This window comes from Pteropus vampyrus, unplaced genomic scaffold (genome assembly GCF_000151845.1).
Source record: "Pteropus vampyrus isolate Shadow unplaced genomic scaffold, Pvam_2.0 Scaffold103, whole genome shotgun sequence".
NCBI classification, from domain to species: domain Eukaryota; kingdom Metazoa; phylum Chordata; class Mammalia; order Chiroptera; family Pteropodidae; genus Pteropus; species Pteropus vampyrus.
In genome coordinates this window covers 1,825,362-1,838,642 of record NW_011888884.1, presented here as the reverse complement: position 1 = coordinate 1,838,642, position 13,281 = coordinate 1,825,362, and the positions used below count along the sequence as shown (strand labels likewise).

General features: G+C 37.6%; 1 protein-coding gene across 2 annotated transcripts in view; it reads right to left on the bottom strand.

Annotated features, from left to right (window-relative positions):
• Positions 1–13,281, bottom strand: part of TMEM245 (transmembrane protein 245) — an 89,656-nt gene that overhangs the window by 11,195 nt on the left and 65,180 nt on the right. The window contains exons 14-16 of one of the 2 annotated variants that reach the window (XM_011364942.2): positions 9,155–9,255; positions 7,607–7,781; positions 5,154–5,348 (exon numbers count right to left, since the gene is read on the bottom strand). In XM_011364942.2, the coding sequence (XP_011363244.1) occupies positions 5,154–5,348; positions 7,607–7,781; positions 9,155–9,255 (471 nt within the window). Of the gene's footprint in view, positions 1–5,149; positions 5,349–7,606; positions 7,782–9,154; positions 9,256–13,281 lie in introns of those variants that run through there. The other variant, XM_011364943.2, reaches the window with a different exon arrangement.

Sequence of the window (13,281 nt, the reverse complement as noted above, 5' to 3'; positions counted from 1 at the left end):
ATACCCTCCTAGTTCCTCCTCACAGGTTTTTCCGAGCTTTAATATTTAGAGATTGCAGCTACTTTGGGTAGGAATGAAATCAAGTCTGATTATTCTGTCCAAATATCAAGAAAGTACTCTAAACTGCATGACCACAGGAGATTTCTGTCCTGTCTCACACTTCTCAGTCCCAGTGTTAACAGAGAAAGTGACAGGTTCTGATTACTGAATCAGCCCCAAACTGTTGGGAGCCCAATGCTGTTCTGTGTCCATGACATTCGCAGCAGAAAATATTGCATTTACACTATTGATAGTGAGAAGCAAGGCAAGGAGGTCCTCTCTCCTTCATCTTTCCTGAGGCAGATAGTTGTTCAACCTTCTGAAAGTAGATGGTAGTACATAGAAATCGACTTGCAAATGGGTCTTTTCAGCAGCCAGTGCCTGCATCAGCAATTAGAAGGTATGTCTGCATAATGAAATGCAACCATCCACCCTCTATTATCACACTGCAACTACCTAAGAGTTTCTAAAATAAGCCTAACCCTTCCATAGCTCATGGCTCCGTAGCAACTATTCCCTCACAGCCCATTCATTACTTCAACTGAGAACTGTGCACATTCCACATACAAAAACTCTGCTGACAGGTGCTGTGGATACATCAGTAACTAAAACTGACACCACCTCTTCAGTAACAGCAACCACAGTCAAGTGGGAAAAGACAAATATGCAACAAGAGTAAAAATGAAAACTGTACTACAGAGGAAAGCTACAAAGTGTTATCTGTAAGTGCATTATGAATGTAACCTAATTTTGGGGGTAGGGAAGGCTTCTCCCATGAACCGACACTTGAGTTGAGATCTAAAGAATGATTAGCAGGTAATTCAGCAAGGAAAGCTGAGGGGAGAGGAAGAGCCTGTCCAGATAGAGAAAGCAGGGGATAAAGGCCCAGAGTTTGAGTGGATCCTGGGGTCTCTGGGGCCCTGACAGAGAGCCAGTATGGCTGCAGCTCAGAGAGAGTGAGGAGAAAATGTTCCACGATTTGTGAGACAGGCACAGGTCAGATCATACAAGGCCTTGTTAGCCATGTCAAGGATTTTGATCTTCCTCCTAAAACCAGTGGGAGGCCACTTTTGGTAAGAACAGTACTATCAGATATGTCTGTATTTTGAAAAGAACACATCAGCTGCAGTACGGAGAACAGACCCAACGGAGGCTGAGAGACTTGTTACGAGACGAAGATGGTGGCCACAGCGGTCTAGGTGAAAAACCAGTACCTGGGCCCAGCTTATACTAGCAGGTGGCACTAGAGATAAAAAGGCAAGGACAGATTTGAGGGAAAACTGATAGGACTTGGTAAAGATGCTAAGTGAGGAAATGGTAAATAATAGGATGACTACACAGTGGCACATGTAAATAGAGGGTAACATTTACTGATGTGAGAAACAGTAAAATGTTTTTTCGTATGGAAGGGATAAGGATGGTTAGTGAAGGAAAAAGAAAGATCTTCAATGGAAACACCAGCTCACCTGCTTTTTAGCTATATGACTATAGGTAAGTTAACCTCTCTACCCCTTGATTTCCACATCTATAAAACATAAAAAACAACTGTTTCTAATTCTTTATGAAAACACTGGACAGATTAAGTAAAATAACTCATGTAAAATTTTATCACAGAAATTGGCACACAGTTAAATCCCCATAAATGTCACTCATGGTTGTGTTTATTACGTGAGAGGTCATTCAGACTTTCCACTAAAGAGTGATGTATTGAACACCTATTTCCTTCAGGCCCTCTGAAATTAGAATACCAGTACAAGTATTTTTCAAAAGGCATATTATAGCTACATGGAAAAAAAAGAACATAAGAGGTAAGAGCAATAAACTTTTAGACAGTGAAAAGCAGATGAACAACTGCTTGTCCCAGCATACCCTAAAAAGATGAATTCTAAGCCAATAGTAGGTAAGGCCAAGAAACAATCTGATTTATTGAACAAAATCCCCCATGAGTCTCAGGAACTGGTGACATCAAGTAAATATGGAAGTAAGGTTGAAGGTGGAGCTAAACACAGGACTGCTTTAAAAGCAATAAGATGCCACCACTCCGATATCCGCACCCACCTCCGCCCAGCCAAACAACTGCCCTTATCATTGGCAGAAAATCAGAGGTTTCCCCCGCCTCTCTTGAGAAAGTAAAACAACAAGTCTCTGGGCTAGGGAACAACAGGCAGAGATGGTGGTGGGAGTACATACTGAGTACATACTGATGGTGGGTGATTATGAGAATGTTTTTATCTTGAATGCTATCGAGTCCCTTTCCCCTTCTTGGCTCCCAGAATCCTGGCAGCCAGGTCATCAACATCTAGGCAGATTAGAAGATCTTTCTCTAAGGAATTTATTTACTAGCCCACAAGGGGAACCAAAAAGCACTGACACTGAGGGCTGCACAAGATAATGGTCCTGCCAGATTATATTTCAGTAACACTCATAATAACCCAACTACAGCCCCCAAGTATCTCTTAATATAAGTCAAGAGCCAAAAATATTTGATATCTGGTACCATGATTGTTGTGTTAATGTGGTAAAGGTGAAGGAATTTTACATATGTAATTAAGGGTCCCCAATCAGTTGACTTTTTTTAACCCAGAGTATGCTGGGTGGGCCAGCTTAATCAGGTGAGCCTTTAAAAAAGGGTCTTGGTAGAGCCAGAAGCCAGAAAAGTACCTGTCTGCTGGCCTTGAAGAAGCAAACGTCCATGTTATGAATAGCTTACGGAGAAGGGTAGCCTCTAGGAACTACAGCTTCAGTACTATAACTGCAAGGAAATGAATTCTGCCGTAACAGGCAAACTTGGAAGAGGACTCCAATCAGAAGATGAAACCCCAGCCTCAGAGCTGTCACCTTGACTGTAGCCTTATCAGATCCTAAGCAGAAGACCTAGATGAATTGTGCCTATATTCCTGACCCATGGAGACTTTAATATAATAAATGTATGTTGTTTTAAGCCACTGAGTTAGTGGTAATTTGTTGCGTATCATAAAAAACTAATACAGACCTGTATACTAAAAAAGATAAGTTTTATATACATAAATAATACCTCAATAAACCAGCCTAAAAATGATTGCAGAAATGGAAACCTCTATGGGGTGTCAGAACATAAAGCAGGAGGAATCACCCAGAAAATGGGGCCAAAAAGACAGAAATAGAAGAACAGCAGAGGAAAGGTAAGACATGACTAGTGTGTGAAGGTCATCATCAAAATAAAAGAGGTTTCTGAAAAGGAGAGAAGGAAATCATTGATGAAATAATTCAAGAAAAATTTTAGAACTGCAGAACATGTTTCCAGTTTTAAAAGTCACAAAGGCACTTGATAAAAGTGCCAATCAGAGCAACAACAACAAAAATAGATACGACAACAAAAAAAGACCCTACAGGTTTTCACATAGTTAAATTATAAAGAATCAGAATGGCTTCAGACTTTTAACAACTGTGTAAACTAAAAGACCACGAAGAAATAAAATCCTAAAGGAAAAAAATTTTTAAACACAGAATTTACTACCCAGACAAGCTATCAATTAAGTATGACTTCAGGGAAAGTCTCATCAGACATGCATCGTCCCCCAGCTTTACCTTCCATACATTGTTCCCCAAAAGTCTACAAGAGGATGTGCTCCACCAAAAAGAGGAAATAAATCAAGAAAGCAAATGATATAGGAAAGCATATGGGAAGTAAGGATTCCTACATAGGAGAGCTGAGGGATTCTCCAGAGAGACAGCTGTACAGCAGGCAAAAGGACAGCACCCTGCTGGAGCAGATCAGAACGCTGCAGGAGCGACTGCTTCAGGAAGATAAGGCTTGTAACATACCAGACGCAGTTGAGCATCCTGAGTGAGAGGAGATGTAAGCACCTGGTGCGAAGCTTGGGGCTGGACTAATTATAAGCACGCAGAACACAAAACAAACAAAAAACAGTATCTTTAAAACTCAAAGAAACGCAAAACGTTATACAGGTAAGGAAATACAGTCAGAACATATGAGAAGGCTCAAATATGAATGTAATTTTCGGTTATAATAATGTAAAAACTGAATGTTGATTTAACCAATATCACAGTTTAATAATATTGGGAGGTGAGTAACAAAAGATAATTTTTCACTTTTCAAGTGGGAAGTAAATTGATAATGCCTACATGTGGGGGAAAAAATTAAGAAGTAACAAGTTATTTCGAGATATGAAGGTGAATATCAAATAAGGGTCGAAAAGTGGTTCCTCTTAGAAGGGAAAGAGAGGGGCAGGGAGAAGGAGAAGGACTGCAGAAAATTTTGACTCTCTAAACTATATACACACATAACGTTGAAGGAAAAAGATGATGGCTATATTGATCCTAACATTACTTTTTTCATCACCCCATACCGCCCAATTAACATTCTACTTTCCAAAGGGGACCAATGGAAAGAGGCCATTTGCCTCTAGAAGAATTCATATTTTCTTTTGTTTCATCTCTTAATATAAGTCAAGAGCCAAAAATATTTGATATCTGGTACCATGATTGTTGTGTTAATGTGGTAAAGGTGAAGGAATTTTACATATGTAATTAAGGTCCCCAATCAGTTGACTTTTTTAACCCAGAGTATGCTGGGTGGGCCAGGCTTAATCAGGTGAGCCTTTTTTTAGGCAAGGCAACCCTTGGTTGACCTCACAGATTGCAAGGAACTTGTCAGCTTACAATCTCTTTTTTTTTTTTTTTTCTGCCTTCCGTGGTTTTTTTTGGTGGTTTGTCTTCCATCTACTTTCTCTCCCCGGCAGGCCCGTGCTTGGTTTGCTTGCTAGGTCAGGATTGGGCTTGTTCGAGGTGGCATGGCCATAGACTGGTTGTCCTATTTCTTGAATCTCCTTTAACCTAGTATACCATGTCCCCAAATGGTCTTAGCTATGTTCTTTCTTTTTATTCTTCCATGACATTAACAATTCTGACTCAGTTTAGTTTGTAAATGTTCCTGGTATATGAAACCCAAAAGCCAGCAAACAAATGATTTCTATTTCCTTTGTGTCATCTATACTCCTTAGGAGAGCAGGAGTACTGAAATACCTGTATGCTGACAGACTATTCAGGTCAAAAATACAGAGGCAGGATAGGTCAATTTCACAGATGTTTACAATCGTTCCGCTTTAACTCACCGCTGAGTCTGAGCAGGCCATGGGGTCTGGTTTGGTGTGGGCGCTGAATTTGTAGGACTTACTAGCATGGCACTATAGATATTGGAAGCAACCACAAGTATACAGAGAAGAATGGGCCCGATGATTGCTCCTTCCAGGCCTAAGTAGTATGCTCCGCCAGCCACTGCCAAGCCTGTCAAGTAAGGATGGCCACCTCTGGAATGAAGAGTACATATATTAGCTCATGACTTTTAACATAAACCTTGGAGCAAAAATAAAATACATTCTCAAACACAGTGTTCATTCTCTAATACACCAGGCTTTTGATTACATTATCAATTTTCTTTAGATGATCTCAATGGGGACAACTGAACACTGTAATAACATTGAGATGCATGCAAGAATTTTTCTTGTCTATATAACACATCTGACATTTGCCTTTTATAGGCTCAGCAACTGAAGGAGTGAAGTCAGTAATGTTAACAGAGACCTGCACCCATAACGCAGCTGCCTGAAATGGGTATAATGTTGGCTCAGGACTGGTTATATCAGTCACCTGTCAGGTTTACCTCCATCAAGGATAATTAAGTAGGCACAATTTGGTATGTAATTATGCTTTTTTTAAAGATGATAAAAATAGAATAGCAACACTGTTACCCATAGGATAGATTTCTAGCAATCTTATAAAACAAAGTTTTAATACAGATAGTGATACAAGGCCTCATGAGGGAAATATCTGTCACAAAGCCCAATATTTTTATTTCCCAGGAGAGTCATAATTGCCCTTCAGCTTATCATAGTATCACTTATGTAACCAGAATGAAATAAGATAGATCATAGCAACACAGCACACGGATGATAATAAATGACCACTGACGTGAGAGAGACTAGGAAATAAGTTCTGTTTGTTTCTAGTTTTTAAACACAGATAACTAGAACCATTTAGTGCGAGATGAATAACTACATACCCTGAAAGGATGCCCCATATTATATGACAGCTCAATAAGTAACATTTAAGGTGAGCCAGTCTTCAAGAAATCAATACATTATATTCATAATTTATTTGTCTTTGTCACTTCAAAAAAGGATTTAGGGCAGAATTTTAAGTATACTACGTGAGTAAGCTTTTTTCCTAAACAATACATTTAAGGGAAATTTCTATCAAAAATGCTTAAATCTTAAAAAAGAAAGTGTGAGAGCTTATAGACATTTATTAAAAAATAAAAAATTATTAAAAAATAAAACAACTTATGCAAAATCTTTCATTTCCTAATGACACTAGTTAAAAAGGTATTATCTTATTAAGATGAAGATCATGTATAAATCTTAAATTCTAGGTAGTAACCTTAATATAAATTTATAGTAAAATTTAGTGAAATGAAAATACTTAACTATAAATTAGTTAGCTAATCTTACTATTTAAATTTCAACTGTTAAGCACTAATTAATCACACTCTGATGTTCTCCTTTAATCTTTAATCTTCTCATAAAGTTTTAGGCATAAAAGTTCCCACTAAGCTTGCTTATGGAGTTACTTGTTTCTTTTCGCTCTGGAATTTGCGGGCTTCAGAGTTAGTTCTACATCATTTGTTTTCTACCTCAACTTCCTAGAGAAACAACAAGTTGACATACAATTTGTTTCTACATGATTTCAAACTGAAGGGCACTTTTCTATAAACTTGGACCTTGTCTACAGTTATTGTGATGATGAGTTTTACTTAAAGAAAATTTAATATATTACCTATTATGACAGTTTCAGTAGGCCACATGCTGAATTTGAGTAGCTGATTAAAATTCAACATTTGGTCACATCTCAGATTCTAATAAGCAATGTGAATCTGAATACATAAATAAATGAGAATTGGCCTGATTTGCTTAATGCAAATTGCAAAGAAATATCAAAACCTACAAAAATACAGATATTATATAGCCAAAATTTGGCTTCTGCCTTATACTTAATCTGTATTCATCAAAGAATCATACCATATAATATCTTAAAAGAACTCTGCTTGTCAGACATTAACTTGATGAGATTTCACTTCACATGGAAATTGCCAGACATGCAACCTAACGTTTTCCTCCAAAAGCAAAGAGTTCTGAAAATAATCACTAATTTGTTACTTTACTTAAAATATTTTATATACCTCTAGTAATATTCTTCCCTAAGTTAAATGTCACTAAATCAGAAGATCATTCACAATTTTGTTTTAACCCAGGGTCTCATATATTATAAATAATACTTACATAACAGCAAAATACCTTGCTGTTATGTAAGTTTAAATAATATAAACAATATTATTTATATTAAGCTTTGATTATATCAGTGGGATCACAGAAGGCTACTTCACTAAAAAAATTCTACTACCTATCCTTTCTCTCATCTCTAAAAAAAAAGAAAAACATCCTTAAAAAAGGTCACAGAAATCCATGGATATGATTCACTAGCAACTTCAGAAGTTCTGTGAAATACTTACCCTGATATATCAGAATAGATAGCAGTATCTACAAAATATGTTGGCAACAGATGAAAAATCAACAGTAGAATGGCTTTGCATCCTAAGCCTTGGGTAAGCCACAGGTCTAGAACTGCAGGTATTGCTGCCCAATATGTCCCCAGAAATGGCACTGCTCCAAGGATCGCTGCTAAAGCTAGTAAAAGATTAAAATAAGAAAAACTACTGAACATCATCATCAAAAACAATAATGAAACAGTAGAACCTAAGCACAAGTGCCTGCCTCCTACTTAAAAATTTCCAACAAATGAGTTCAACAAATACCAATTCGAATTTTTGGGGAATGATATGCCCTTGTTTAACTGACTTTGCTAGTTAAGTGAACTTGATATTGAAAATCTTTCTAAAGTGACTACTTCATGAATCTTTTTTTTAGCAACAAAATTTTAGCGTCCTGCAGTTGTTACTCTAAATCAAGGGTTAGTTAATATATAGTCCTATAATGTAACCATAGAACATTGGTCATAATTTGCACTGAGTCCAAAGCCAAATCAGAAATTAGTCTCTTTATGTCAGATATGAGTATATATTCTATACCTGCTTTCTAATAAAAAATTAAATGTAATTAAAAAATAAAAAACAAAACTCCCGCCAGTTGAAGGACCTTATTTCCAGCTTGTCCCCTTCCAGACCGTTATGTTAAAACACTTAGAGTCAAGCAGATGTGGATTCCAGTTCTGGTCTTAACCATTAACCAGGTATGTGACCTTGGAAAACTCTGGTTTCTCATCTATACAACAAGGACATCACCTATCCTGCCTGCCTCAGAGGGCTGTCATAAAACAACCACCTCCGTGTGCTCCCATGGTGCTTGCATGTCAGAGGGTGGCTTTGTGGAACACAAGGTAGCAAAGAACCTGAATGAACCTGGGAATGTAAAAATGGATGGGGGCACCTACGAAAGAGGAAATAAATGGTGGTAGAGGTAAATGTGGGAGGCAGATATATTTAGGAAGACAATCAGCCACAGAAATAAAGGAAGAAAAAAATGGACGAAGAGGAGCAGAGATAACATATAGGAAAAGGAAAAGATGGTCATCAAACCATCCTGGTGCTTACAGAATGCAGGTATTATCACAACAGATCTCAAGAGGTGTGCAGACAGCTTGTGGGCCCTCAGAAGCATTCACCTTGACACGCCACCTCCCCACTCCCCGCCCAAAGTAAACTTCATGGAACAAAGCTATTTGACCAACTCATTGCTCCCGCCAAACGGTTCGATTCAAACATTTATCAAGTGCCAGTTATGTGCTAGGTGTTGTGCTAAGTGCTAGACATTCATTCATTTAACAAATACTTATGCAGTGTTTTCTATATGCTGGATATTGTTCTAGCTACTGAGGATATAGCAATAAGTAAACATTACAAATCACATTTCTGCTTTTAATCTGAACTAGATCGGATCTCAAATTTTAGTATTTTAAACTTAGGGAAGATGACATTTCCCAATGCACGTAACATGGCTTAACTTTCTTTTGAGGACAGTGGAAGTTATGACACAGTTGTTACCTGATGGTATGAAGACAATATTGATGCCAAATATAGTATGAGTCAGCCAGGTGTACAATCCATAGAAGCCAGCCATTTTGAGGGAAGCATCAAACACCCCTCTAGAATGCCCAAAGATAAAAGAGAAAGTTAATAAACATAGGATCATACTGTGATTCAGAAATAGCAATATTTGTAGGTTTCTGGCTACTTTATTACAAATCTCAAAATAGCTTTGATTTTTCCAATGCCTAAGAATGCTATTTTCGTTTTGTTTCAAAGAAACATAAAGACTTTATTTTAAAATCCAGAAATATGTTTAAACCGTTCTCTAAATTTCTCTCTGATGAAAAAATAACTGAAATAAAACACCTTAAAATCCACTATTCAGTGAAATAGTCAACTTTTCATTTCTAAAGGAGACCCTTCCCTGCCAAAATAGATGGAAAGAAAATTAAGTGTGAGTACCACATTTCTGGGGGTATAGTTAAATTCTAAGACACCTAGGCTCCTCCCCTTTGGGAAGAGCAAGTAAGGGATAACATGACTTGTACTTGGTCAGTCTTTCTTCTCTTGTTAACGAAATTTTCCCACATTTCTTCTAATATGTAACCAAGCCTACAAAGTAACTTCAACAAATGCTAATTATCAAAGAATACAGGTCATTGAGAGACACACATACTTGGTGATTAACAGGAATAAAGTATATGAAAATCTGCAATCTCAGGCACTTCATTTATGCTTTTCAATTGGAAAATTATTAAGGTAGTACTTTGTAAGGAGGAGAAATAAGGAACCGCTGAGATAGAGCACAAGGCAGGAAATCTTACGTTATCCCAAGGGATCACAAAATTACAAAAACCAGGATCCTGCAGGGCTCAGGAGAGGCACGCTCATATACTCATATACTCACGAGAGAAGGAAAAGCTGCCCATAATTGAAAAAGCAGAGGCTGTAGCAGCAAAGGTAACATTGTACACACAAAAAGAAACATCAAGCTTTTCTAAAGCATCCCAAAAGGTGTACTGTTATAAGCACAGTCAAGCTCTGGAACTTAGGGATTTACTCATTTAGTAAGTTCTGAGACATGAATTTGGTGAGAGTGGTTCCTCAAATTGTGAAACCCTCTGTGTCAACCTGACCAGCAACTTTTACTCATGAATGTCTTAAAGGTTCCATGTGACAGATTAAAGTGGTATCAAAAAGACTGAAAGGAAGGGAGATAGCCAACAGAAAACGTAAGAGATCTGACTTGTAACTGAATAGAGGGGGCAGAGGAAAAGGAAAATGGCAGAGGTTTGGGTTTTAAACCTGAAAAGAATGGCAGTGTCTCAAAGACACAGAGAAGCCCAGAACGGGAGAGGACATGGAAGAGAAGGGAATACATTTAGTTTGGGCAGTGGTTAGGAAAAAGGATGATGAAAATGCCCTAAGGTACCTGGAAGTAAGAGACAAGGCTTAACAGAAAACTTGTGACAAGAGATCTGAGATGCTCCAGAGTGGACTAATCATAGGAAAGGATAAGATATCTCAAGGAGCAAGCCTAGAGAAAAAGAGGCAATGGGCTGTGTTCTCATAAGGGACCTGAGGACAAAGATACACCAGCCAAAAAGATAATTAATCATTTTTGTAGTAGGAATCAATGGAATGTAGTATTCCCAGAAACCAAGGATAAAGAAGCTTTTGAGAAAGAGGGAATAATGAGATCAAGTATCACAGATTAATGAGAATAAAGTCTAAGAAAAAAAGTACAGAATTTGACTAGAACCAAGGAAGTCAATGAGAAAAAGATATAGATGTGGTACTTTCATCAATTTTATGTTATTTAAAAAATTTTTAAGCCAAAAATAAGTTGACGTCATAGGTGCAACTGAATCAGCTGTCTGGATGGCAAGAAAGCAAAGCTCGATCCAGAGGGATCACTTGTAGAAAACAGCACGTAGTCTGTTTTCTTTTTTCTCTGAGAATTTTAATTGTAATATTCTCACTAAGGCAACATTCAAGTAATTTTGTGGACCCAAATGCATTATATGCTGTTTGCAGTTCCTAAACATATTTATGTAACCCAATGAGGGAGGAAATGACAATACATTCCCCTCTATCTTATTATCTGGTACACAAGCTTTATAAATCAGCAGAGAAAAATCCTCCAAGGATTTATTGAGACTTTTTCAACTCCCTCAAATTCCTAGCCATTTTTTCTCTTTTTTTCCTCTATTAGCTTTACTAAGCTATAATTTATAAACAATAAAACTCACCAACTTTAATTCAGTAAATTCTGACAAATGTATACAGCTGCATAACCACCACTACAAGATATACAGCATTCCATCACCCCAAAAAGTCCCCTCATGACCTTTTATCTTCCTTTTATTATTTATTTTAATTAGTTTCAAGTATACAGGACATTGGTTAGACATTATATAATTTGTAAAATGGTCCCCTCAATTGCTCCCTCCCTCCCGACTCTCCACATAGACAATGTATTCGTTCTAACTGCATTCCCTATGCCGTACTCCCCACCCCCGTGTCCAATCCATCAACTACTAAATTGTACTCCTTTAATCGTTCACCCCATTCTCAGTCCCCCAAACTCCTCTGTCCATCACCAAATTTGCCACTATATTTGTGAGTCTGTTTTTGATTAGTTTGTTCTTTTTATTCCTTTGATTCTGCATATAAGTGAAATCACATAGTGCTTATCTTTCTGTCTGACTTAAATACCTTCTAGGTCCATCAAAGCAATATGTTTTTCCATCCCCTTCTAGTCTGTGTCTTCTAATCTGAAGTGAGTCTCTTATAGGCGACATGTAGGGGTCTTGTTTTCCTTTCCATTCATCCATTCTTTGAGTTGGAACACTTAATTCTTTTCCATTTGAGGTACTTATTGATAGGAATGTAATTGTTACCATTCTTTATTCCTGTTTTTGATCACATGGTTTTACTTCTTAAAGAATTCTCTCCAACATTTCCTGTAATACTGGCTTGGTGGTGATAAATTCCTTCAGTTTATTTTTGTCTGGAAAGCTCTTTATCTGTCCATCAACTCTAAACGATAGATTTGCTGAATTATTCTTGGTTGTAGATCCTGGGTCTTCATTCTGTCGAATATTTTTTTCCAAACCCTTCTGTCCTGCATAATTTCTTTTGAAAAATTAGCTGCCAGTCTTATAGGTTTTCCCTTATAAATAACTGTTTTTCTCTTGCTTTTAGTATTCTTTCTTTGTATTTAACCTTTGGTATTTTAATTATGATGTGTCTTGGTGTGGGCCTCTTTGGATCCCTGATTTTTAGAATTCTCTGAGCTTCCTGGGGTTTTATGTCTATTTCCTTCACCAGGTTAGGGAAGTTTTCCATCAAACAGCTGTTCAACATCTTGATTTTCTTCGGTTATGCCAATCAGATGAATATTTGGACCCTTAATAGTGTCTCATGTGCTCCTTAAATTATTTTTATAGCCTTGGCCTCTTTTTTCTTGCCATTCTGATTGAGTGTCCTTGGCTTTCCCATCCTCTAGATACGGCATTTGATCCTTTTCTTTATTCATTCTGTTTATTCCTTTGTTTATTCCATTTAATATACTTCTCATCTCAGATAATGTGTTCTTCATTTCTGACTGGTTCCCTTTTATAATTTCCATTTCCATTTTTATGTTTTTTATATCTTTGTTGAAGTTCTCACTGAATTTAACCAAAAGTTCATTGAGCATCTTTATAACCAGTGTTTTGAACTCTGCATCTGTTAGATTACTTGACTCCATTATTTCGAGATCTCTGCTCTGTTCTCTCATATGGTTGTTTCTTTGTCTTCCCATTTTGGCTGCCTTTCTGTGTCTGTTTCTATATACTAAGCAAAGCTCCTACGTCTCCTGATCTTATCAGTGTGGATTTGTGAAGTAGGTGTCCAGTAGCACAGTCCTGAGGGGAGTTCAGCTGCAGGTCAAACTTAGCCCAAGCCTCTACCCCTCCGGGACATCTGTTAAGATTCAGCAAGCAATCCACAGATGCTGTGCTTATAGTTGCCTCAAACGGCCACATCAGAAACCAAGGCCAATGTCTCCAGAGTAAATCTAGGCGCTGCTCAGCAAGGAGTACCTGACTCATTGAGGATAAACCTGGATGTGGCTTGGGTGGGGCCGCGAGATGGGG